At 57.1% G+C, this 24,135-nt stretch overlaps 1 protein-coding gene across 1 annotated transcript in view; it reads right to left on the bottom strand.

Moving 5' to 3' along the window:
* AXIN2 (axin 2) overlaps positions 1-23,832 on the bottom strand; it is a 28,521-nt gene extending 4,689 nt beyond the window's left edge. The window contains exons 1-9 of the mRNA XM_054709205.1: positions 23,784-23,832; positions 21,604-22,548; positions 13,384-13,524; positions 5,601-5,703; positions 3,139-3,279; positions 2,540-3,048; positions 2,177-2,320; positions 1,632-1,865; positions 993-1,088 (exon numbers count right to left, since the gene is read on the bottom strand). Of these exons, the coding sequence (XP_054565180.1) occupies positions 993-1,088; positions 1,632-1,865; positions 2,177-2,320; positions 2,540-3,048; positions 3,139-3,279; positions 5,601-5,703; positions 13,384-13,524; positions 21,604-22,418 (2,183 nt within the window). The 5' untranslated portion in view covers positions 22,419-22,548; positions 23,784-23,832. The remainder of the gene's footprint in view (positions 1-992; positions 1,089-1,631; positions 1,866-2,176; positions 2,321-2,539; positions 3,049-3,138; positions 3,280-5,600; positions 5,704-13,383; positions 13,525-21,603; positions 22,549-23,783) is intronic.
* Between the last annotated feature and the right edge of the window lie 303 nt (positions 23,833-24,135).

Below are 24,135 nucleotides of genomic sequence, written 5' to 3'. Positions count from 1 at the left end.
GCAGGGGCAAGTCCCTCGGTTGCACAAATTGCTCCTGTTTCTCTTCCTACTACCAAAGAGGGGGACAGAGCAGCCTCTTTCAGGTCACAGCACAAATGGGGCGCCTCCTACCACAGAGCCACAAGGACACTCATGCTCAGGGCACACTGGAGACAAACTCCGTGCACCCCCTGGGATGGCATGGCTAGAGCCCCCAGTGTGTGTGGGGTGAGCCCAGTCATTTCGACCCCCCCTCCGTTTGTTTGGAGTTTTTGTAGAGGGGCTTAAAAACAAGCTCGGGCCGGAACAGCTGGTAGACTAAGGTCAACCAATTAACACAGAAGGGCCCAGGGTGGTGGCTTGCTCAGGACTTCAAACACTGCTCACTGCTCGTGACGAAGAAGCTAAGAAAAAAACACTTTAATTATTTAGACCCAGGTCAGCTCTCTCCAGCAGATTTCTTTTCACACGCACCCTCCTGTCATCACACGAAGCCAGGCCTCTCCGTCCACGTGGGGAGAGGGCACACTTACAAAAGGACTCAACAGTGCCATTAGGGGAGATGCCGTCTGCCCCAAGCAAAACCACGAAGGTCGCCCTCCCTCCATCTCTGCCACGGTGGCCAGCCACCTTCCTGCTCCGTGTGACGCAGAGGCTTCCCGCGTGCTAAGTGGCGAGCTACGGGGGCGCCGTTCACATCCGGGTTTGGGGACCCTCTGATCCACCCGCGCGAGGCTTCAGGCCTCAGCCTCCGATCAGTGTGTGCCGGGACCCTGGGCCATCCGGCACTCCGGGGAGGAACCCTGGTGTGCAAGTCACAGTGCGTGGCTCAGTCCAGGCAGACTTTTCAGGACCCTAATTTATGGCAGCAGCCGTGTTCACTGTTCCTTGTCACTAACGTGCTAACATCGGGGTGGTTACGTGTTAAAAAAAGGTTTTCGAAAATCGCCAAAAGCCGATGGTGAACACCCCCGAAACGTCAGCCACAGGGTGGTCTCGGCACAGACACTCACTCTTCTGCGGCCAGGCCTGGGGTGGAGCAGGGCGTGGCTCCTGTCTGACCAGTGGCCAAGTGGTTCCTGTCCCTCTGCTGGCTGGCCATGCAGCACCTGAGGACACAGCCGGGGCAAAGGGGTCAGAGGGAAGCCTGCGTCCCCAGGGCCGACGGGGAGCAGACAGAAAACGACTGTCCGTGGCCTTGTAAGCAGACACAGACCCGACTCCCAGCCAGGGGAGACCCAACGGAGGCCTCGTGTCCGCAGTGGCTGTAGGAGGCCCGGAAGAGGCCTTGGGAACGGCCCTCCTGAGCCCTCGGGGGAACCCGGGGCGGACCCTGCGAGCCAGGCAGAGGGCTGCAGGTCCCACAGTCCCCATATGCTGTGATGGCTTCTCATCTGCTCGTCGGACCAGGCTTAACTGATCCGGGCATTGGTAAGGAATGGGGTTTGAAGGAATGACTGCACGACGTGCCTCCCAGATCCCGGCTAGCTCTCCAGGACGAATGAAACGAAAGGCAACCATTTCTAGAAGCTGGAGAGGACAGTGTGATGCGGCCAGAGAAAGGCCCTTCCCTTAGCCACAGGCCAGGTCTCTCCGTCCACGCCCTCCACCCCCAACGCCAGCCTTCCGCCTCGGACGCCGCGCCCACTCACCGCTGCTTTGGGGGCTTGGACACCTCCGCCAGCCTGCGGCAGGCCTCCTCCAGCTGGGCCAGGGTGTTGGGAGGGGTCAGGGGAGGCATCGCAGGGTCCTGGGTCAACAGGTGGGCGCGGGTGGCGGCTCGGGAGTGCCCGCCGCTGCCCCCCCACAGGTGGTGCCGGCTGGTTCGCTCGGCGGGGGGCACGCGGACAGACTCCACGGGGGAGGCCTTCTTTGTGCTTTGGGCACTGAACAAGGAGGGAGGAGAGAGAAAGCAGAAGGAAAAAGAAACTGGGTTAGAAAAACTGGAAAATGTGACTTCAAGAGCAACTTCTCTATTCTGCCTTCAGAGAGAAGGAAAAATAACTACCATAGCACAGACAGGGGGCGTTGCCAAAACATGGCATTTCTGTGGTCTGCTCAGGCCAACGCTTAATATTAAGATGGCAGGAGCAAACAGTCACATTCGTTTCCGGCCGACTGCAAAAATAGCCAACCCCACAGTTCCTCCGGCAACTGCCCGGCCCTCTGGGGGTGGCGCCGGCGGTGGCGTGTTTACCTATGGGGCCTGGGCTTGCTCGGCCGCTCGGTCTCCAGCATCCACTGCCAGACATCCTGCGCCCTGTCTCCGTGCTCCCGGGGCAGCTGCAGCCCGGCTCCTTCCCTGGGGGCCAGGGCCAGGCCGGGCTCGGCGGCGCTGCCACTGCGGGGAACCGAGAACCACACCCCTTACCGCTCTGGGACTCCCCCACGGGACAGATGGGACGGTGGGGGGGTGAGATGCACCTGTTCCCCCTGCCTCCCTACCCTGTGCCCCCCTTCCTGGAAGCAAAACGCCCATGACCTCTGACCTCACCCCACACCTGCCCGGGGCTGGGGTTGGGAGAAGCCCCACTGGGACAGCCCACTCCCGAACACTTACCCGAAGTGCTCGGCAGGCCCGGGCTCCAGGGCCTTGGGGTGGCTTTTGCACTTGGGGTAGCAGTAATACTCGGGGCCCCCGGGACAGAAGCAGCGCACCCTGTGAGCGGCCTCCGCCTCCATCTCCTCCTTGGTCTTGGGGACGGCGTGGTGGTGGATGTAGTGGTGGTGGACGTGCTTCGTGGTCTGCTTGGTCACGAAGCCCTTGGCCCCCAGGAGGGGGCAGCCGGCCGGTGAGGTGGTGGCGGGGGGCAGCTTGCCCCCGGGGGGCAGCAGGGGGTGGTACAGCGGCTGGTGGTGGTGGTGGTCGGGGGAGCGGGCGCGGGGGCTGGAGCGGCCCACGCCGGGGGACTGGCAGCCCGGGGTCTTGAGGACCCTGGACAGGTGGTCGTCCAGAATCGTCTGCGGGTCCTCTTCGTAGCTGCCGGAGGGCAGGAGGGAGAGGGGGTGCTGGGGGGCTGCCCCATCCCGCAAGCCCAGCACGAGCTCGGGACCCTCCTTCTCTTCATCCTGGAAGGGGAGGCAGCAGGAGGGGGCCGTGAGCAGGGGGGACCCTGGCACGCACGGGGGCCGGGCGGGGCGGGGCCGGGCCAGCACTACCTCGCGCATCTGCTGCAGCCGCTCCTCCAGGCTGTGCCGACTCGCCAGCTCCAGCTGCAGCTTCTCCAGCCTGGAGATGAGCTCGGCCGCGAAGGCGGCGGGGTCCACGGGGGCCATCTCCTTGGGCAGGCGGTGGGTTCTCTACAGGGGGCAGGGAGAGAGGCGGGCACATTCAGCCGGCTGGGCGCGCGGTGCCCGCCGTGGCCGTGCCGGAGCTGCCCGGGCCGGCGATGTGCTCGGTGGCTCCGGGTCCAGGCAGAGCGCGGCCGGGCTGCCGGGGAGCTTTATGCGCCGGCGCCGCGGCCTCATGGCGCGCCATGGTCCCCGCCAGCGTTTGCCTTGGGCAGGAGCAGTTGGTCGCACTCCGAGAGGCCCCGCTTGCTCTCTCTGTAGTACAACCAGCCCATCAGTAGCTACTCTGAAGTCGAAAATCTTCAAAGACTGTTGTCAAACATCAAAAAAAGAGAGGCAGCCTCTGAGGTGGGGAGGGGAGAGACCAACTCAAGGAATAGAAAGTAGCGTCTAAACAGAAAGGGAGCTGGAAATTAAAAAAAATAAGATTGGGAGGGAGGTGGGGGGGAGGCGGAGGGAGGGGAGGAAGGCAGTCACGCGGCCGGATCAGAAGCGGCGGTAATTTATTTCCCGGCCGCACACTGCGCACCTTTGAGGCGGTGTTGTCTCAACACTGTCCTAGATCTGCCTGCCTCCCCGCCCCCTCCCCGCTCTTTGTACAGAAAATGAAGAAAGCTGCTGCGGGCTAGCAGCAGAACACTGCTGAGTTTGGCTGCCTGAAGCTGCTCTATCAAGGGAAAGGGAACATCTCCAAATCAAGTGCGGAATATAAAAAGGCACCGAGATCGCCTGCCAAAAGCAGCAAACAGCGAGAACCCTCACAGCCGCCTGGCTTTCTCTCCCCCTGTCATCTCGCCCACCCTCCTCCCTGTAGTCCGGCCTCCTTCCTCATTTCCCTCTTGCTTTGCCCTTTTCTTTGGGGTGCGGCGGGGGCAGCAGAGAGCCAACGTGGGCAGGCCAGCATCCCCCCCGCAGATGGGTGGGCCTCGCCTGGTGACCCTTTAGCTGCAGACCCTGTTGCGGGGACAGAAATCCTGCCCCCCCCCCCCCCCACCACACACACACACTCTGTAAGAGATGGTCCTTCTCACACAGGCAGGCTCCCTGCAGCTCCCCTCCCCCACGAAGGGGCCGCCTCCTGGAGAGCTTGGTCTGCACACCCCAGGACAAAATCCTCTAACTTACAAGCCTGGGTGTTAGGAGTTTTCTTTATCGATACACATATACCCCCGCCCCGTCAAAAAAAATTTTTATATCATCAATACTGTTGTATTTGGGGGGCAGTGCTATTGAGGAGGGAGATGCTGGAGGTCCCCAGAAAGCAATCTTAGTGTGCTAATTTTAGGACAAGGCTCCGTCTGCCCCAGACTGTGCAAGGTTCCAGAGAGAGCTGCTCCGGCTGCAATCCGTGCACTGATGCAACTCAGGAGTAGCAATTCCAAGTGTTCATTTTCCAAATGCAACATAGCCTATGGACCAACTGGATCCTCGGGAAGGATTCGTAAACACAGGTGCTGCTCTAAACTGGGCACGCCCCCCCCCTTCCCGCCCCCAGGAGTAGCACCCTTGCAACCTGCATCTCAGCACTGCCAGAAGCACAGCCCCTGAAATGTACAGGGGGCACCTGCTGGCTGCCCCCCAGGACACGGGAAGAGAAGGGAGGGCGCAGAGGGGTCCTCCGCAGGAAGAAGCGGCTCTTGCGACCCTCGCTGCCAGCACTACACACATGCAGCATTGGGTGCAGAGCCTACGGCGGGAGCTGAGCCGCGGGCTGGGGTGGAAACAGACACGGTGCTATCGCTGCCCTCCAGGGCCTCAGGTCGGCAGGAGAAATGGCCAAGTCAGTAGATACATGGGTGATGGAAACGACTGAGCCATGCAGTCCGCACAAGAATGTCCCAGGGATGAAATTTTCCTCCCACAGGAAGCAGATTCCTCGAGCCTCCTCTTCCTCATTCATTCATTCATTCATTCATTCAATCAACAAGCGCCTATCATGTGCCAGGCACTGTTCGTTTCTGTAAACAGGGAGGCTAACAGAAGAGACAAAACTCACTGCCCTCAGGACGCTCCCATTCCAGGGGGACCAAGGAGAAGCGTGGGTGATCTGCTATCACGTTCCTATCAGAGGAACGGCTTTGGTTTCTTTCTCATGAGAGTTTTCTTTCATGACGGAGGAGATGGAAGGGCTCAGGAAGGTCATGCCAAGCTCCCCTCTGCTCAGCATCACAACCCAACGCACCACATAAGCACTCCTTGCCTGGTCTTCCCTCCCACCCTGTTCCCAGCAGGCCCAGCACGGCCCCTCCCACGGTCTCTATGCCCCTCCTCCTCCCACCCCCTTTCTCCGTGGCTGGAAACAGCCACCTCCCCCTCTAGGCTATACTCACCGGGAAATGAGGTAGAGACACTTGGCCATTGGCCTTCACGCTGCGATGCATTTCTCTCTGGAGCTGTTTCTTACTCCCCACGCGGTAAGGAGGGATTCCATCTCTAAGGGAAGGGAAAAGACAGAACCCGCAGGCTCACGAGGTGCTTTCAGCATCAGGATGCTCAGATCCCACCAAGGACGGAGCCGCACACCTCCCCGAGTGCCCCCTGCCCCCGGGCCACGGCTGTCCCTGTGGGAAAGTCAATCCACCATCCCACTGCCAAACCTCCTGCCCATCCACCATCTCCGGAATGGCTTCCTCTCCCAGGCTGTCCTCTCCGAGTGAAGACACCCAGCCAGAGTGAAGACGCCCCGTTTTACAGGTGCCTGAAGCAGGAGGTCCTAAGACCCTTTTGGTCCTCCCAACAACCTGTTGCCACCACAACACACTACCCTGAATCAGGAAACCAGGTGTGCCTTACGGCGCGTGCCAGGGCAAAACACAGCCGGCAGAGGGGCCAGACCACAGAGGGCCAAGCAGGGCGTTAGTGAAGCTGTGCGTAACTCTCCAACCTCCACCTCCTAGGCCAGTGGTCGGCAAGCTCATCAGTCAACAGAGCCAAAGAGCAACAGCACGACGATTGAAATTTCTTTGGAGAGCTAAATTTTTTAAACTTAAACTTCTTCTAACGCTACTTCTTCAAAATAGACTCGCCCAGGCCGTGGTATTTTGTGGAAGAGCCACACTCAAGGGGCCAAAGAGCCGCATGTGGCTCGAGAGCCACAGTTTGCCGACCACGGTACCTAGGCGTTTCCAAATTTCTTCCTTGGACAAATCGCCAGCAGGGTAACTTCAGGCTTTTTCCTTCCCTCAGCTCCCATCCCAACCAACCAAGTCTCAAGAGACAGGACCAACGTGGGCATAGAGACAAAGCCCCTACTCTGTGGCATTCTGTGCCGTTCATTCCAGTATTTGAGTACCTACCATGTGCCAAACCTTGTTCTAGGCACTGGGCAAATGAGCAGGGAAAAATGCAGAGGACGGCCTATGAAGCTTTATCCTAACGGGTGCCCAGGCAATAAGCAAAAATAAAAAAAGCAAAACCTATAGTATGTCCGAGGTGGTAATTACCACAAGGAAACACACGGCAGGAAATGGGGAGAGAGGACCACTGTGGGGTGGGGGGGAGGGTGTTGCAATTTCAGTCCTGTCCCCCCACCACTTAGTGCTCACTGGCTGTGGGGCATGCCAGGTGGTTCAAGGGGAAGTGTATTGTCGACGAAGTCCTGGCAAAGACCCGACTGAAGGCAGCATGGGCCCCGACGGCCCTCCTCACTGTATTTGAAAAACACGAGTGGAAGAGGTAAGAAGCGCCTGCACTCGGTACTCCCAGCTAGTCTTCCTCAGAAACACCGTGACTTTTAGAAAAGAATTTTATTCTTGAGAGCAGCCGAATGGTCCAGGGGGTACAATTTTCCCATCACCGCCCCTTCGGGAGGTGGAAGCCTCATGCTCGAACAGCTCCCTCCTGAATCATGGAGGCTGTCAATATTGACACGAGGTGTCTGGCTGTTCCCTTTCCCTGGTGTTTTGTTCACGGGAGGGAGGTTGGTTCGGCAGCCGTGGGTGAAACCAGCAGTGCCTAAAAGGACGCAGGAGCCAGCCAGCGGCTGACCTCTGGCCCCTTATCTGCGAGGCCCTAGAATTCCAGTGGCTGCGTTTTCCGGAAGTCTGCTGACCGAGGCTGGACGGGGCCACGGCGGGGGTGATACGGGTCACAGCAGATCAGCGATCTGTTGGCCGCACCTTGGCTGAGAAGCACATAAAGGATCATCGTGCTGAGGGTGCAGGGCAGAAGGAGACCGGGACCTAAAGCAAGGCCTTAAACACACTGAGTCCTGTCCCCGAGCGAGGCCCAGGGCAGAGGCAGCGAGCCCCGTGGGGAGCGGTAGCCACTTGCCAGTGCAGGTCAGGTCGCCCAGACAGTCTCCTGCTCGTGAGGCCTGGGACTCGAGGCCCTGGAGGATAAAGGTTCCAAGGCCCACCTGGAGCTTATGTACTGAAACCCAACGTTCTCACCTTGGGATCGGAGAGCCCGGGCTCTCCAGAGCATTCCCGAGTGAGTCGTAAACCAGGTGATGGGTTCCAACCCAAGGCTGCTGCCCCCACACACCGAGTTCCTTCTGGGGGTCAGACACTCCTAACACAGAACCCAACTCGGTTCTCACAAAACCCAAGTCCACCACATCTGAATGCCCAGCGTCACCGTCAGCAGCGGGCAGTCCAGGGGTCGGAACCCAAGCCGCTGCGCTGCGGGCTCAGAACAGGTGTCTCAACCACCTACACCGTCCTCGGCTGGGGAAGCAAAGCTCCTGACTGAACATGGGGTTGCATTTCCTAAGCCCCATGGAGTCACCTAACATGCTGGAGGGACCAAGGGGAGACCTGGTGAACGTTCTGGAAAGTCCTCCCCCACCACTTGATACTCACTGGCTGGGGGGCATGCCAGGTGAATCTTCTGGTCTCTAACCTAAATCTCTGTGGGGTGGGGGGTGGGGGGCAGAGGGTAGTGGCGGGCCCACAGGTTGGGGTTCATGCTGGTCTAACCACCTCCTGCTGCCTCAGGGCAGCAAGGCACGGTCCCCGCCCTTCTCTTGACCAGCAACCCTTCTGGGCCTTAAGCGGGTGGATGTCTCTGCTTTAGGCCTTTTCCTGACAATCTTGGGGGCCAGGAGTCAAGCACCCCATGACCCCACTGTGACCCGCCACCTCCTCCCCCAAGACTCTGTCCTCTAGTAGTCTTTTCTCCTTTCCTCCCAGACAGAAATCAGTGGCCGGGCTTTTTGACCTTTGTCTTTTCCCACATGAGGTAGAAAGAAAGGAGAATTGGGGAGCGTAAGTACGGGGGCGAAGAGGAAGCAGTTCACTGACTGGCCCATTGGAAGGCCGGAGGCACTAATGCTCAAATGATGGTTTTTAAGCACGGCCTCAACCAACCAACCAACATCACACACACACACACCATCAGCACCCCCATTCCACCACCCCCACCACGACTCCACCACCAGCTCCCCCATCCCCCCCGGGCAGCTGATGGAGCCAGTGCATCTTCTTCCAAAACAGCCCTCATTCCAGAAGGGGGCCTCTCTCCTTTATGTTCAGGCTCTGAAGTCTATGATCAGCTTCCTGGCTGCTCAGAACTGCGGCCTGAAGCCCGCGCGCCGGGCCCTGCACGGCCTCCTCTCATCACGCACATGTGAGCTAACGAGCCGCTGCCGGGCCAGCTGTTCCTGGGAGCGCCGGGCTTGAAGTGTGGACTCCATTTAGCTGCCATTTAAGCCAAGCCAATTAGCTTAGCCTTTTGACTCCGCGGTGGTGCCCGGCCTAACCTGAATGTCATCTTCCGGGGACTTTGAAAGAGCGGGCTCCTGCGCTCAGGCGTCCACGCTCAGCTCCATTTGGCAGCCTCTCAGAGGGCCTCTGATCACAGCCAACATCAAAAGCCCGGTTTTTAAGATAAGGTAATATTTGAAGTTCACACGGAGGCTTTCACTGGTGTCCAAAGTAAACCCATAAGTAAGATACAGGGAAATAAAAATAAATAAATAAAATAACCCGCACCGCCCTCTGTGTGGGACGCGGGGAAGCGTCGTGCACTGATTTGGGGACACCCAGGGCGGACGCGGCCTTCAGGTCAAGCTGCTCCACGTGGCACACGCGATGCCTGCCACCTAACACAGGGCACACCTGGGGGGCGGAGGGCCTGCTGCTGCCGAGGGTCCCAGCCTCTGGCTTCCTCCTCCTGGGCCCGAGGCCCAGGAACGCCCGCCCCCTCCTGTCGCCCATACGCCAAAGGCTGGGGCTTAGGACCTGGCTGGGAATCTGGCAGCTAACTTTCAAAAAGAAAAAAGATAAAGAAAAAAACTTTAAAGCCATTTCTTCCAAGAAGGTGGGTTTCAGAGTAATAGGCTCATAAACCGGCCTTCTCAGAGGCCTCTGAGGACCCCGGCCCCAGCCATCTGTAACGGGGCGTTTTCCTTGGCGGGAAAGCAGAAGCCAGCCATGGTTTCTTCAAAGCCCCTGCCCGCCGGACCTCCAGGCCCCGCGGCCCAGGGAACAGGCAAGTGCAGGCTGGCCCTGCCCACCTTCCACCCAGGCCCCCTGCAAAGGCCCCGGGGCTTCATCGGCTCCATCGCAGATGAGACGATTGCTTCCCCGGGCTTGTGTCTAATGAACTCCAACCTTCTGGAGTCTATTGAAGGCCGCCCGTGACCCCCCTCGACCCCTCCTTAGTCGCACCCCCTCCTCAGCTCCCAGCAGGGCAGCCGGCCCCCTCCCCGCCCCTGGCCGCCCCCCTCCCAGCCCGAGCAGGCCATTGTGCCCAGGAGAAACAGCCAGGGGCTTTTCATGCTTTATGGGGCGCTCCTATTCACTTGTCCAAAGAAATTTCAAAGGGCCTGCTACCCTCTTATCCCCTCTAAGCTTCCCCGGATGAACAATGGGCTGAAAGCGATTCAGTTCGGCTTTTCATCCCCACACACTTCATTCCTCGCTCGGCACTCTCATCGGCACCAGGCCCACAATCGGCAGAGCTCTGAGGAGGGGTCTAATCCCAGCCCTGGGAATCCTGGGTGACCCGCCCGGCACTGGGCAGATCACACACACCCAGGGCACGCCAAGTCCGCTGGGCAGGAGCGCGGGGAGGGCCCCGGGGACCCCCGGTGCCTGGCTGCTTGACACCCACAGAAACCTCTAAGCCCAAACACGCATGCCATCTGATGGGCTCTGGAGACCCCTCTGTCCCCCACTCTGGGCAGCACCAGGCGGGGCCCCTGGACAAACCGTTCCCAGGAGAGGATGCCCTGCTCCCAGCTGGCATAAGAAGGCCCCAGTGGGTCCAGCTGTCACGGCCCTATCTGGTTCCCGCCCACTTGGTTGGGAGGAAGCTCAGCGCCACCCACCGCTGGGCCCCCAGGTCTCAGACCCTCCCAGGCACCTGCTCTTGAGGTTGGCATCCTGGTTTGCTCACCCCCAAGCCCACGCAGCTTCACCCTAGGCGGGATCCCCAAGGTTCTGCCAGTGGGGGCCCAAGGGAATGTCCTGTGCCCCAGAGAGAAAGCCACCAAGTGAGGGCTCTGCCTCTGTATGAAGTGGACCTCACTGGCCACACTCTACCCTCCTGCCCAGAACAGCTGGCTCGCAAAGGCCACCTGTCTGATCCCTCTCCCGGCTCCAGGCCCACAAATTCTTTAGCTAAAGGGGAGGGCGGGGGGGACAGAGAGCTTTAAAGTCACCTCTGTAAAAGTGAGGAAGGTTTTCCTTTGGGAAGGGGATAAAAGAAGAGGGGTAATGGGGGAGGGTGCAGGGGAGAAGTTGGAACTTGCTCCCTCCTACCCCTCTCCCCAACCCATTAAAAAGGAAGCAGTGTGGGTGATCGCTAATAAATAAAAATAAAAGAAACTCATTATCCACTGGTCCTAACAACACATGTCATGTTGGCAATGTGGGTGCTTGGGACAGGGGGAGAGGCAAAGGGCGGGGGCCGGTGTCTGGCCTGGAGCTGAGTCTGGTTCTGCCATGAGAAGCCATGGAAGCATGGGCCTCACTTCCACCTGTCAGTCACAGGCCTGCCTACCTTCCCAATTGGGTCTTGTGAGGCTCCACCACATATGGGGACCATGCCCACGTCATCTCATCGTGAAGCCAGAATAACACAGGGATGGGGGTGGAAATGAAATGCGGGCAAGGAGCAGGAAGCAGGTCAAAACAGTCTCTAAAAAACTAAACAGAAGCCTTCCGTAAACTACCTTTGACGTTTGGCGCGTCCCTCAATGCCCTCATTCAAATCCGACTTAACCTATTTCACACATAATGCTACCACTCCCACGCAACCCACAGAACAACAAAGGCTGAAGGGGTAATGTTACCAGCAGCAAGCACACAACGGCAGCAAACAAACAAACAAAAACTACAGCAGGCAGGGTGACGAGAAAAAGAAAAGCTAGTTTTAAAATGGGAGGGGGTTCCGACCAGTGTGGCTCAGTGGTTGAGCATCGACCTACGATCTAAGGTCATGGTTCGATTCCCAGTCAGGGCAGATGCCCGGGTTGCAGGCTCGATCCCCAGTTGGGGGCGTGCAGGAGGCAGCCAATCAATGATTCTCACTGATGTTTCAATGTCTCCCTCTCCCTTCCTCTCTGAAGTCAATAAAAATGTACATAAAAAAAAGAAAAGAATATGGGGGAGAGGGGGCACAATACCACGTGTAGGGGCAGATAGCCTGATATAACCTTATAATCTATGAGATAATACAACGTAGAACGAAAACAAATATTGATATTATTTGGATCAAGAAATAAATTATGCCTACCTAATACTATTCCATAAAGACAGAGTAAAAATGTATTAAGAACTATGTCCATCAAAGGATAATTTTTCTAAACATGGATATTTAAGGAGTTCAGTCCGACTTACTTCTGTGGAACTCCTCATTCCTCCACGTTGGAGGAAAAATGTGTACCCTTCCTTACTGCTTCTCAAGGCAAAACTGCTATTCTCTTATGAAATTGGAATGCTTCACCCTAAGGATTTCTCCCTTTACCACCAGGGGAATCTGAGGTGACACAATAAAAGCCACCAGGATTTTAATCAATAGTAGAGTCCCAAACCAGCCTCATCAACTTTCCTTCTAACTAGTTCCATGCCAGAGACCAAGCAACAGGACGTGGGCCAATAAAAACCATATAATCCCAAACAAACTGGAAGAATAGGCAGTCCAGCTTTTAGGAAGGTAAAAGGAACAAACTGTAAGCACGCCGGAACGCACACAGCTCCATGGGTTTGCCTTTTAAAGCTGTTCCCTCAGTGGGAGAAAGTCCTACTCAAACACGTTGGCGGGAAGGCCTTCGAAGAACATTTCTAGAATGGCAGTTCTCAACTGGGTGTTGGGTGAAAAGCTCTTGAGGAAGTTTTGCCCAAGGCCAGGCTCTCCCTCCAGTCTCCTGCATCAGAATCCCAAGGGATGGCAGGAGATGGGGATACCCAGCCCCCCGTCCGCACCCCCACACACATACACTATGAAATTCACATAGAATGTATGCTGTTCGCCATCCAGATATCACCATTGCATGACCCCAAATGACCTGAAGCTCAAAGCATGACCCCGCCCGCTGCCCTGCTGACCTCAGCAGACCACCCTGATGACTTGGATGGCTTTCCATCTGCAAAAGAGCCAAGATCAGACTCGACTTTGGAGGGAATCCAAACTTGGGGTGGAATCCCCACCCGACACAGAGCAGGCATTCCGCCGAGACTTACTCAGTTGAACGATGCCCATGTGAGCACATTCATGAGGGAAACTGTGACACTTTTTGACTCACACCTTCCATGCCTTTTCCTTCAAAAACAATGAACTAAACACAAACCCTTTTGATGCCACCCTGTCCCCCACCTGTTGGTTCTACAGAACCTGGCTTTCAAGGCCAACCCAGCACTTCCGCCCACAGGGAAGGCAGGCAAACTGACAACCAACAGATGTGCTGTGACACCCAAGAAATGTACAGATCTTCATCTTACCCTTCCATGTCACCTTAGTTTTCTTCCGTGAAGGTACCACCCAACCTTCCCTTCAAGGCTCTAAGCTTAACACCACCCCACCTACCATGCCACCCTCCTCAACCACCAAACACATGTCCACAGATGGGATCTGCAAAGCCAGGTGAGGATGGCTGAGGACTCTGGCCAGCTGGCCCTGCGAATCACATGCCAACCATGTACACGACGGGGACACCAGAATACTTACACGCTACTGTCCGTCATGGACATGGAGTCGTCAGTCAGTGCGTCGCTGGATATCTCACTGTCGTTGGCACTGGTGGCTGGTGCAAAGACGTAGCCGGAACCTACGTGGTACGGGTTAACAGGATCGCTCCTCTTGAAGGACCTGCAGGGAGAGTAGGACGGCGGTGCGTCACGGATGCTCAGCAGGAACCCCGGCAGCCAGGTGGCCCCAGGACGCGTGCACAATCCCGCGATCCACTCAATGGCAACCTGCTGCCCAGGGCCAGCTGCTCTCTGGGCAGAAAGCAGGGGCTTGTAAGACACTGATTGGCCCTGGGGAGAAAGCAGGCTGGGTTCCTCTGCCCCCAAAGGAAGGTCTGTCAGGGGACGGAGGAGCCCAGAGCAGCCAGGGGATCCTACCAAGTTCTAGATACACACTCACATATGGGAAGGAACAGGACTCTGGTCTTGGAGGGGAGGCTATGGAATAAAAGAGGGGAGTAAGTGAGTGGAGATGGGGTGTCTTCCTCCTCCCTGTCCCCTATCCAAGACAGCACCAGGGGAATACAATGTCAGGTCCTAAGGCATCTTCAGTTTCCTCAGTAGCTGTTCGCGTAGTTCTGAGACGCCACCGCTTAGAGGCCTGGCATGGCCTTCGCATTTCAACTTTGGGGCAGTGAGCTGGACAGATGGCACAGAGAAGTTCAAGACAATGTTTAGGACTTGCACCCCATCCACAGCTGGGCCTCTGTGTGCCCCCTGCCACCCCCGCACCCCACCCCAGGTCTTCGTTCTCCCAGGCTGGCTAAGGCCGGCGGGTTTAAAATGATGTTTCGAAGGAGGGTCCAGGCCCCTCCTCCGGTGTCTCCCCCTTTTGTTTCAGTGGCCTCTGCCGCCCCATTTTGCCCTCTTGACCTCCTCCCAGAACAACCAGCGTGCCTGCCTCCTGCTGGGCCGCATTCCTCTTGTGTCACCAGCGAGGGCCTTCCACGTGGGGGGAGAGAAGGAGGCAGGGGCCAGGGTGGTCCTGGGGCTGCAGGAAGGGGCTGTGAAGCCTGAAGTTGCAGGCGGCCTCATTTACAAAGACGGGCATACTCCCCGGGGCCCACCCAGTCTATGCCAACGACAAAGAAACCAACCGGAGGGGAACCGAGGACTCAGAGAAAAGACCCGACCCCATCAGGCCACTGCGACTGGTCCTTACAAAGATGGCCTCGGGCTGGCAGATGCAAGGGACCCAGGAAAGGTCAAAGCAGTCTTATGCTCGTGTGCACTGAGCTCCCACGCACCTACCACGTGTTCGGCACCCCACGGGACTGTGGGTGTACCCAGCCCCCGTCTCTGGTCGCCTGGTACCCATGGCCTGGTAGGGGGTGTCACCATATGTGGGGAGAGAGTGGGCACCACGAGGGAGGCAGACGGTGTAATTACAGGCCCATGAAGAGGAGCACAACTTTACACTCATCTCATTTAACCCTCCGGGCCCCCTGGGGGGAAGGAGCGGAGCCTGTGCCCCTGGTGGTCCCACAAGCACAGCAGCCTGGCCGGGACCAAGAGCGGGTACGAGTGGGCGTGGGGTTGATTTATTTGGCGCCCTCGTTTGCTTCCTGACACAAAGACTGGCCTCAGCATGTAAGAACGCTCCAGAATAAGAGGCAGTAAGTAGAGTGACCTGGTAGAGCTAACGGGGATGTTTCTAGCTGGATGGTGACGGAAACAAGGTGAACCCCCCTGGGGGTGAACAGGAATTCGAGGAGATGCCACCAGGATGGGGGAAGGAAAAAGTAGTTAAAAAGTCCTCCCCAGCCCAGCTGGCGTGGCTCAGTGGTTGAGCGTCGACCTATGAACCAGGAGGTCATGGTTTGATTCTCAGTCAGGGCACATGCCCAGGTTTTGGGCTTGATCCCCAGTAGGGGGCGTGGAGAGGGCAGCCAATCGATGATTCTCTCTCATCATTGATGTTTCTCTCTCTCTCTCCCTCTCCCTTCCCCTCTCTGAAACACACACACACACACACACACACACACACACACACACACACACACACGTATATTCATTCTGGCCCAGACTGGGGAGGAGGGGGGTGGGGCTAGCTGGGTCAGGAAGGGGCAGGGAGAGGAGAGGGCTTGAGGTTTTCCCAGCAGCATGGGTGATTGAGGGAGGGTGCACCAGGTTGGACTGGAAGGAGGGGTGGGGGCGGACAGGGAGTCGCTGCTACAATTCGGTATGAGAGCTGGAATGGGGCAGGGGCCGGACAGACCGCATGGGACAGAAGAGGAGGAGGAGGAGGACGGCTCCTGCCTTTAAGGGGCTTGCACTCTTGTGGTCGGAGTGACAGCACTAACAAGGTAAGTCACATTCAGAATCGTAACATTTTAGAGTCAGAGTGAACCTTAGACATTATCTAAACCAACCCCCTCAGTTTGGAAATGTTGATAAAAACCAAGAGCGGCCATTGGCTGAGTACTTAGTAAGGGTGGGGTCTTTGTTCTTGTCACTGATGTTCATCGAGCATCTGCTGCCCAATCATCTTTCATCCTCACAAACATCCAAGAACGAATGGAAACCCAGGGGGGACCCCAAAGCCTTCTGGGAGGCCAACAGGCTGAGGACTGGGCCATGAGGAACCCACAGCTGGACTCCTTGGGAAGCTTGGCTGGCAGGCACCTTGGTTCATTCTACTGAACTAGACGGGAACATACAGCCGGATCTTAGAAGTGTTATGTAGATGCAGAATCAACTGGAAAGTGCAAAGGGGGAACACTGCAATTGAACCTATGAAATACCTTGGGTGCTCTGGCCCTGTTCTCCTATCTGTGAAGGGTGAGACATCTTACTACCTCCCAGGATTTTTTATGACAATTAAATGAGAATGGGAAGATCTTCCATGCCTTAGAGCTGGTCCGCATGTCCTTAATCTGGGATTCCCAGGCACCAGGGCTAGAGAGAGGAGTAGTGACAGGGGAAAAAAATAGGCAATTGGCTTCTCTGGAGAAGAGAAGGAATGAGGTGTGATTCAGTGAAAACAGTCTCCTAGTTGACAAGGGAACCAAAGAAGAAGAGAATGGTCTTGTTTGGCATCAAAGGCAAAACAAGAGGAAATGGGCTTATGGGCTTCCTAAGCCAGAAAGAGGAACGCGGGTTACGCTGTTAGGGTCCAAGTGGACCCAGGGAGTGGATGGGGGCAGGTTACGGAATTGCCCGAGTCTTTATAAAGTAGCTCCGAGTTCTCCACTCTCTGGGGTGCTTGGATGGGGCTACTGCTCAAAGCATGATGGACAAGATAGCGTCTCCAGGATCCCTTCCTGTCTTCAGGAACACGGTCATGAGTAAGCTTCGGGAGCCCTTGATGGGAAACAGAAACCAAGAGGTTGAGAGCTGGTGCCAGCTTAGCTCCCACCCAGGTGGGTGACGCAGGCAAGCCACAGCCCCCAGGGAGGTGGGGTGTCCACCTAAGACAAGCACAGCTCTAACGCAGCCAGCGGCATCACGTGCTCACATCCTCTGAAAGGCCCCAGGAGGGCGCTGTACTCTGGGGGGAGTCAGTTTAATGCTCCAAAAACCAAGAGCCAACATAAACAGGGCTCTTTCCCTCTGTGGTGTTTACCACGACGTATATTAATTACACAGCATTGCTGTGTTTCACACTGAATGCATGCTCTGAGCCACTAGACTGGAAGCTCCATGAGGGCCAGGACCCATCTGACTTCCTCACGTAGGTCTGTCTCCCCAAAGCTGAACGTAAGCTTGTGACATGGGGCAGGAGCACAAAACCTTGTTAAACCTCCTTAAAATACCTGGGACCATCAGATGGGCTGCTGCTAAGCTGTTTTTTTTTTTTAGTCCAAAGGCAAAGTACAAGATCAAAACAGCCTTAAATAGCATCCAAACACCCCTTCTACCACTTCAGTGTTGCTATCTTTGTGGTGTTAACATATCAACCATGTCCCAAATGTAAGGGTTATAATTCAACTTCTACAGGGAGAAAATGACTCAACAGGCATTCCTCCTCCTCCCGCCCCAAACAAAAAAGGCACCTAACTCAAATCCCACGTGTGCGCCCAGCTTTGCCCTCCTTGAACGCATGGATCCCAAAATAAACGCGTCTCCCTTTGCTTCCAAAATAGAGGGCTACTGTGTGACCGGTCATTAAACACAGAATACACTGCTCTTAGCTCAGTTGACTGCAATAAAGTGTTTGGACTTTCCTACAATCATAACAAGATAAGGCCGAGAGGAAGGAGGCAGGGTTGTGGGGGGAGGCAAACTCAATTTTTAAGAACCCCAAACTTGGTCAAAAATCACCACATAATTAAAAAAAAAAAATGGATTAAAGCTGTTTTCTTGTGATTACTTTAACACACACACACACACACACACACACACACACAACGGAAAGAAACTCAACCATGCTACAGTAATTGTACCCAGATGCTTTGATTATTTCTTCAGGACTGTTGTGCTCCCAGTTGCTGGCAGGATTTTAAATTCCTAGGGAGAGTGGAGGCCTATGGTACACATTGTGCACCGGGCAGATGGAAGTTTGCAACTTCCATGTGCAAAGGGCTTTCGGCTGTCAGGCAGCCGAGGATCCTGGGATCTCACTCGCTGGGGGAACGTGTGCTGCTTTGCCTCTTCTCATCTCTTATCTGGGTGAGATGCTGCAGGCCCAAGCCCCTCCCCAAGCACCAGGGCAAACCCCTCCAGAGAACACAGCAGAACAGACCGTCGGGGCCTCCGTCTGGGCACCCCCCCTCAAAACAATGCAACTTTTAAAAACATTATTTGCTTCTAAGGCCGTGTGTTTAGGGCTTCTAGAAGCCCTGTGACAATTGACTCCCAAAGTCACTGTCCAAAAGGCAATCCTGTCTTTGGGAAGCATTCAGGGGGCGTTCGGTGGGGGCCGGGCACTCGAGAGCGTGGGGCACTTGGGCCCCGAGAACACAGGCAACGTTTACGGGGTGTCTCGGCAAGCTGCCCCCCCAGAGCTCCCACCCCTCCCTGTGGCCGACTGCTTCCAGCATATCTTTCCTATGGCATCACTTTCTTTGATAATTGAAGCCAAGCTTGATTCCAATGGCTTCGCACAAAAACCGGCCTCATCAGCGAGTTCTTTCCGAGGCAGGAGGCACTTGGAGCCAGCAGAGGGCCATCTGCTGGGCCCGGCTTATTTTAAGTGAGGCCAGAGCGGAGGGTCCAATGAGAGACAGATGAGACCCGCCTTGGGCAGGGACACACACGGGCCCGCGCAGAGAGGGAAGGAGAGAGGGAAGGACGTGGGGGGCGGCTCTGTGCGCCCCACACTGTCTTCTCCTTCCTGAAATAAATGCTGGGCCCAGCTCCTACTCCCACAGCCCCCTCCACACACACCTCGCCACCCCGTGCGTGTGTACGCGCCGGCCTTTTTACACGTGCTTCTACCAACAGGTCACTCTTGCTCTGGGTTATTTATAGGGACCATCAAAAGCCCAGGCCTCCCACTCAACCACTGGCAAACCAGAGTCCTTCCCTCTGAGGATAATTCCTGCTCTTCCGTGCCAACGATTTATATTAAACCTGACACCAAATCAGTAGGGACACAAACAAGTCATTAAAAACGGGGCTCCTTTGAGTGCCCAGGGTAAACACAGGGCCTGGAAGAGCAGCCAGGGCTCTGGGCATCCAGCTGCCAGGACGGGGCCTCACCGGCTGATGCAGGGGAAGCCTCAGCAGGACTCACTCATGTATGTCTCATTCATTTCACTCAGTAAAAGCCCGTCCCATAGGCCAGCCCCCTTGTTGATGAGGGAGTGAATGAGTGAGTGAGGAGGGAGCCTTAAAGAACTGGCTAGAATCCCTACACCCCAAGAACCAGCTGCAAAGACAGACTTCAGTCCAACCGACAGAGAAAGCCGAGGCACGCCACCGAACACGCTAGCACGCTACAGTGACTACGGGCTAGAACCCAGGAGTCACTCTTGGAAAGTGGTATCTTAACCTGACTGCCCTTTGCACATACCCAGTAGTTAACGTGACTAAATCACACTCATTAGAACACTTCACACAGACATCTGTTCAAAACATCCTACTAGCAACCTATGACATAAACAAAAAGGATGGTGCCCACTCCTTTTATGGATGGCACGTGGGGTTCGGAAAGGCTTGAACCCAGGTAGTAAGGGGTAGACCGAGCCAGGACCCAGTCCTTTAAGTAATTTGGGACACCCCCAAACTCACCGCTGTACCCATGAATATCTTGCATGTTCACACGAAATTTGGATATGGCTTAAATTCTCTTGGACAACGCCCACCTAAGATATCTGGGCTTCAGGAAGTCCTGGTACAGTATTTCATTTCAACCCAACCGTGGGAAGAAGTACACCCAAGCACAGTACGGGAAGTCAAGAGGCCACGGAACAGGTGCCACCTATGCGGTGGTGATGCCCGCGGTTCAGAGCCATGGAAAACACTGGAAACACAAAGGATCAAAAAGCTTCACAAGAGTCACCTCCCCAAAGTTTCATCCTGGTACCATCCCGGCGAAGGCCTGTGGAAGGAGGAGGGGCACCCCAAGGCTGGGTCTACTGCCCACCCACGAAGGGGAGGGGTCACGGCAGGGTCCTGCCTCCCAGTGCTTTCTTACTGATGACATCCCGAACCACACGCCAGTGCTATTTACAAAGGTGACACTCGGGGTCCTGACACAGAAGCCCCACTGTGAGAGGCCCCAGGGGAAGCAGCCGCCTCACCACAGGCCTCCAGGAGTCTCAGCCACCACTGCCAAACTGGAGAGCAATGAGGCCAGAAGAGGGTTCACGCGGTGTTCACTGAATTAAATGGGGCGGCAGCGGCAGGTGCCCAGGGACCTGCCCAGCCCAGAGGCCAGAACCAGGGCCTTCCTTCAGAACCACCCGAAACCATAAGCTTATTGATGCTGAAACAACTTCAGGTGGATCCTCTGCTTCTTTGCAAAAAGCCCATCGGTTCCACTTAGGTGGAGACCAGATGTCTGTGAATGACTCCCGAGGATGTCAGAGCGCCCCCTGGTGGTTGGAGAACAAGCCCATGCCTCCCTGCGAAGCCAACTGTCTTGGCCGCCCCCTCAATCAGGGCTCCTAGGTTCAGACCTAGCGGCTCTGCCCCTCCGGCTGTTGCTGCTGGTGGTGACTGGAGGCCCTCCCCTAAAGGGACAGGGCGATCTCCCCAGAGTCTTGCACACACGGAGAAATACACCATGGCTAGCGAGGCAAGCCTTTCAGCTGGCAATCCAGCACCCACCCCCCTTCCCTTGCATGCCATAGGCAACAACCTAGAATTAAGAAGCTCGTTCTCCTTTTGAATATTCGGGAGGAGAGAGACGGAGAGAAGCAGCAAAACCCATGCTCACAGGAGGTCTGAAGTTGCCTTGGAAGGTCAAGAATCTTAAGACTTGGCCATTCTGTAAAGGACTGTTTGTCTTTGAAGCCTCAAAAAGGGGAAGTTCTCCAGGGCCCCAGTCTTGGCTGGCCAAGACCTCTGCTCCATCAACACTGAGCAACAACATCATCAGCTGAGGTCTGCCTCCGGGGGCAGGCACGGAAAACCTACATCCACACACCAGCAGACTCCGGAGTGAAGGCCCTTCATCTGGGACGGCCACAGGGAACTTCCCTAGTAAGGAGAGTTTCTTGCTGGGCGAATTCTACAAACAGACCCAATTGCTGGCTCTTATCTTCACATAAAAGTTCAAAAGATCCCACTTACCCCACATCCAATGGGTACACACATTACTTCCTGAGTCTCCACCACAACCCAGCTGCCTCCCTAGCCACATTAATTCCACTCTCTACTGATGGGTGGGGAATGGCCCCTTCCAAACCGGTGCTTACTGTATTCGGTGACTCAGCGGCATCAAAAGCTGCTGTCTCTCTCTCTCTCTCTCTCTCTCTCTCTCCCCCCGCCCCCCCCCCCCAACCCCCCTTTCTAAGACTGGCACAGGAAACTAAGTAACTCGCATTAATGAATACTGCTCACCAGTGTTTGAATTAGCACGGGCAGACTGCAGGCACTTAGGTGTGTGTGCATCGGCCCCCCGCCCCCGCCCCCCCCCCCAACAACAAAAAGCAAGATGAAAGCATTCATGGCCAGTGATCCCGCCTCTCAACCGACCTTTGTCAGCCTCTGCAGCACATCCATCCACCCGTCCCCCCTACATAACTCAAAACATCTGCCAAATCCATACCATCCTCCACCCCCCCACCCCTCCACCCCCCGCCAGCCTTACCTGTATCCGTTTTCGACAGTCTCCGTGGACCGCACGCCAGCTGTAGCCCTCAGGGTTTTGCTGGACAAGCCAACCACCGTGGGCGCAAGTTTGCACTTGAAGTCGGCGCAAGTCCACTCCTCCTCTTCGTTCAAGGTGGGGAGATAGCCGCACACGACCTTGAGGCCCCCCAGCCCCCCGTTGCTCAGATACGCTGTGTTTTCTCCCCCACTCCTCACATAGTCGAGGTATATATCAGAAGTCAAAAACATCTGGTAGGCATTTTCCTCCATCACCGACTGGATCTCGGTCTGCGCCTGGTCAAACATGATGGAATCGATCTGCTGCTTCTTGATGCCGTCTCTTAGGTACGTCTTGGTGGCCGGTTTCAGCTGCTTGGAGACGATGCTGTTGTTCTCGATGTACCTCTTGTAGATCGCCTTGGCGACGCGCAAGGTTTTGGCATCCTTCAGGTTCATCTGCCTGAACCCGTTGCAGGCAAACCAGAAGTCCAGAGTATCCACGCCTTTCTCCCTCTCCAGGAAAGTCCGGAAGAGATAAGCGCCGTCCTGATCGCCCAGCAGGGAGTGTAAGGACTTGGTCCACCTGGTCAGAGGGGAATCCGGGGACGCCCGCCCCTCCGGCTCCCCCAGCCCGTCCTCGTTCCGCCGGGCGCTGGGGGAGACAGGCATGGGTCTGGTGGCCGGGCCCTTGCCCACCGCCGGCTGGCAGGGTGGCGTCTCCCCTTCCTCCCCCGGAACCGGGGGCCGGGGAGCATCCTCTCGGAAGCTGCTGCTAGGGTCTGGCAGGCGAGTAACCAGCACGGCGCTGCTCATGGTGAGCCGGTTCTTCTCTCACTGAGTTCGGGGAAATTTTTTTTTTTTTTCCTTCCTCCAGCTCCTCTCAGCGATCAGCGTGGTCTCTCTTTCTCTCTCGAGTCAGCAGGGGCTCATCTGAGCCTCCTTTCTGGAAAGAAAAGGAAGGGGGGAGGTAGGGAGAGAAAGGGGTATTGATCTAATCAAAACCAGATCTGCCCAACATCAAAGCAAGAAAGTAAACAGGCTTTTCAACTCCTCAAATTCAAATCAAGCAACCCAGCTATCAGCGAGGTGCTCCTCTAAGGTATCAGGCGCTTTTTCAAAGGCGAAATCTGAGCTCCCGGCACACTTGGGGGGTGGGGGGGGGGGGAGTTTGGGGGGTTGATGGGGAAGGGGCGGGGAAGGTAAAATGGGAGCCGGGAGGGTGGGTGGTGGGGGCGAAGAAGGGGCAGGCGAGGTGTGAGACGTAACCTTCCCCAAAACCTCCTGGCCCCAGCGCTCAGGGCAGCCGGCCCGCGCTCCCCGCTCCACGCCCTCCTCCCGCTCCCGCTCCCGCTCCCGCCATCAACTCCGAACACACGCACCCCGCGCCGCGCCGCAGGGCTGTGTGCAGGTGAAACCAATTTCGGTAAATTTCCCCACCCGGCTCTCCGCACAGATAACTCGAGCTCCAAACGTGCCCTTCCCGGCATCTGGTTCCCATTCCCCCCGCCCACCCCTCCCCTCCGCGCTCCCCCTTCCCACTCCTTAAAAACTCAGCCCTTCGGCCGAGGAAGGAGCCCGCCCAGCGAGGGGCGGAATGGGCTCCCGGACGCCCCGCTGGAAACCGCCCCCCTCCCCCGGCGGTAAAGGTCCCTGCGCCCCCGCCTCCCGCCTAGAATAAGGCTCAGCCTGCACCCCAGTCTTCCCCGCGCCCCCAAACCAGAAAGCAACTCACTCAGACGAGACTTTGATCTTCAAACTTTGCGAGAAAGAAGAGAAGCCTGGGGACCCACCACCCCGCCTCCCCCGCCTCCCCAGCCGCCTCCCGGAGCCGCGAACCCCGCACAACCGGGTCAGGAACCGTCTCACGCTACCACGGCCGACGCCAAGAATCCCCAACTCTACTGACCTCGATAAAGCCTGTCTCGTTTTTCCAAAAGAAAAGTCTTATCTAGCCCATAACAAGCCGCTTTCCCCAGCTCGGAAGGGACCAAACCCAGGAGGGCAGGGGCGGGCGGGCGGGGGGATGGAGCGCGACCCGCAACGCGGGCCCGCTCTCCGGGCCCAGGGTGGGTGCGTGCGGTCCCCGCCTGGGGCCTCCGGCCGCTGGGCCGGCGGTGGCGGGGCTGCCGGTAGCGCTGCGTTACCCCGGCGGAGGGGAGGTGGAGCGGCCCCCGTTACCTGGAAGACGAAGGCGGCCCGAGGCCGGGCTCTCATCTCCGCCGACCCCCCGGCCCGTCCCCCGGCCCAAATCCAACAGAACGCGTCCAGAGCCGTGGAGCGCGGGGCCGAAGCCCCGGGAGGCGCTCGCAAAACCCCGATCCCGGCGCGGGGCGGTCCCCGGCGCCGCTGCTCTCTTTAGAAAAAGCACGGAAAGCAGAGCCTGGTCCAGAAATGGCGACGCGCGGAGCCCGTGTCTCTCCGCAAAGGGGCCCGGGCGGCCAGGGCGCAGGGCCCGGGCGGGAGGAGAGGCGCGGGGGACGCGGGCGCCCGGGCTCGGGCCGCTCCAGCTCGCAGACTGAGCCTCGGCCAG

This window comes from Eptesicus fuscus, chromosome 20, assembly GCF_027574615.1.
Source record: "Eptesicus fuscus isolate TK198812 chromosome 20, DD_ASM_mEF_20220401, whole genome shotgun sequence".
NCBI lineage: Eukaryota > Metazoa > Chordata > Mammalia > Chiroptera > Vespertilionidae > Eptesicus > Eptesicus fuscus.
The sequence above is the reverse complement of the archived record's forward strand: the minus strand, read 5'-3'. Positions and strand labels throughout refer to the sequence as shown.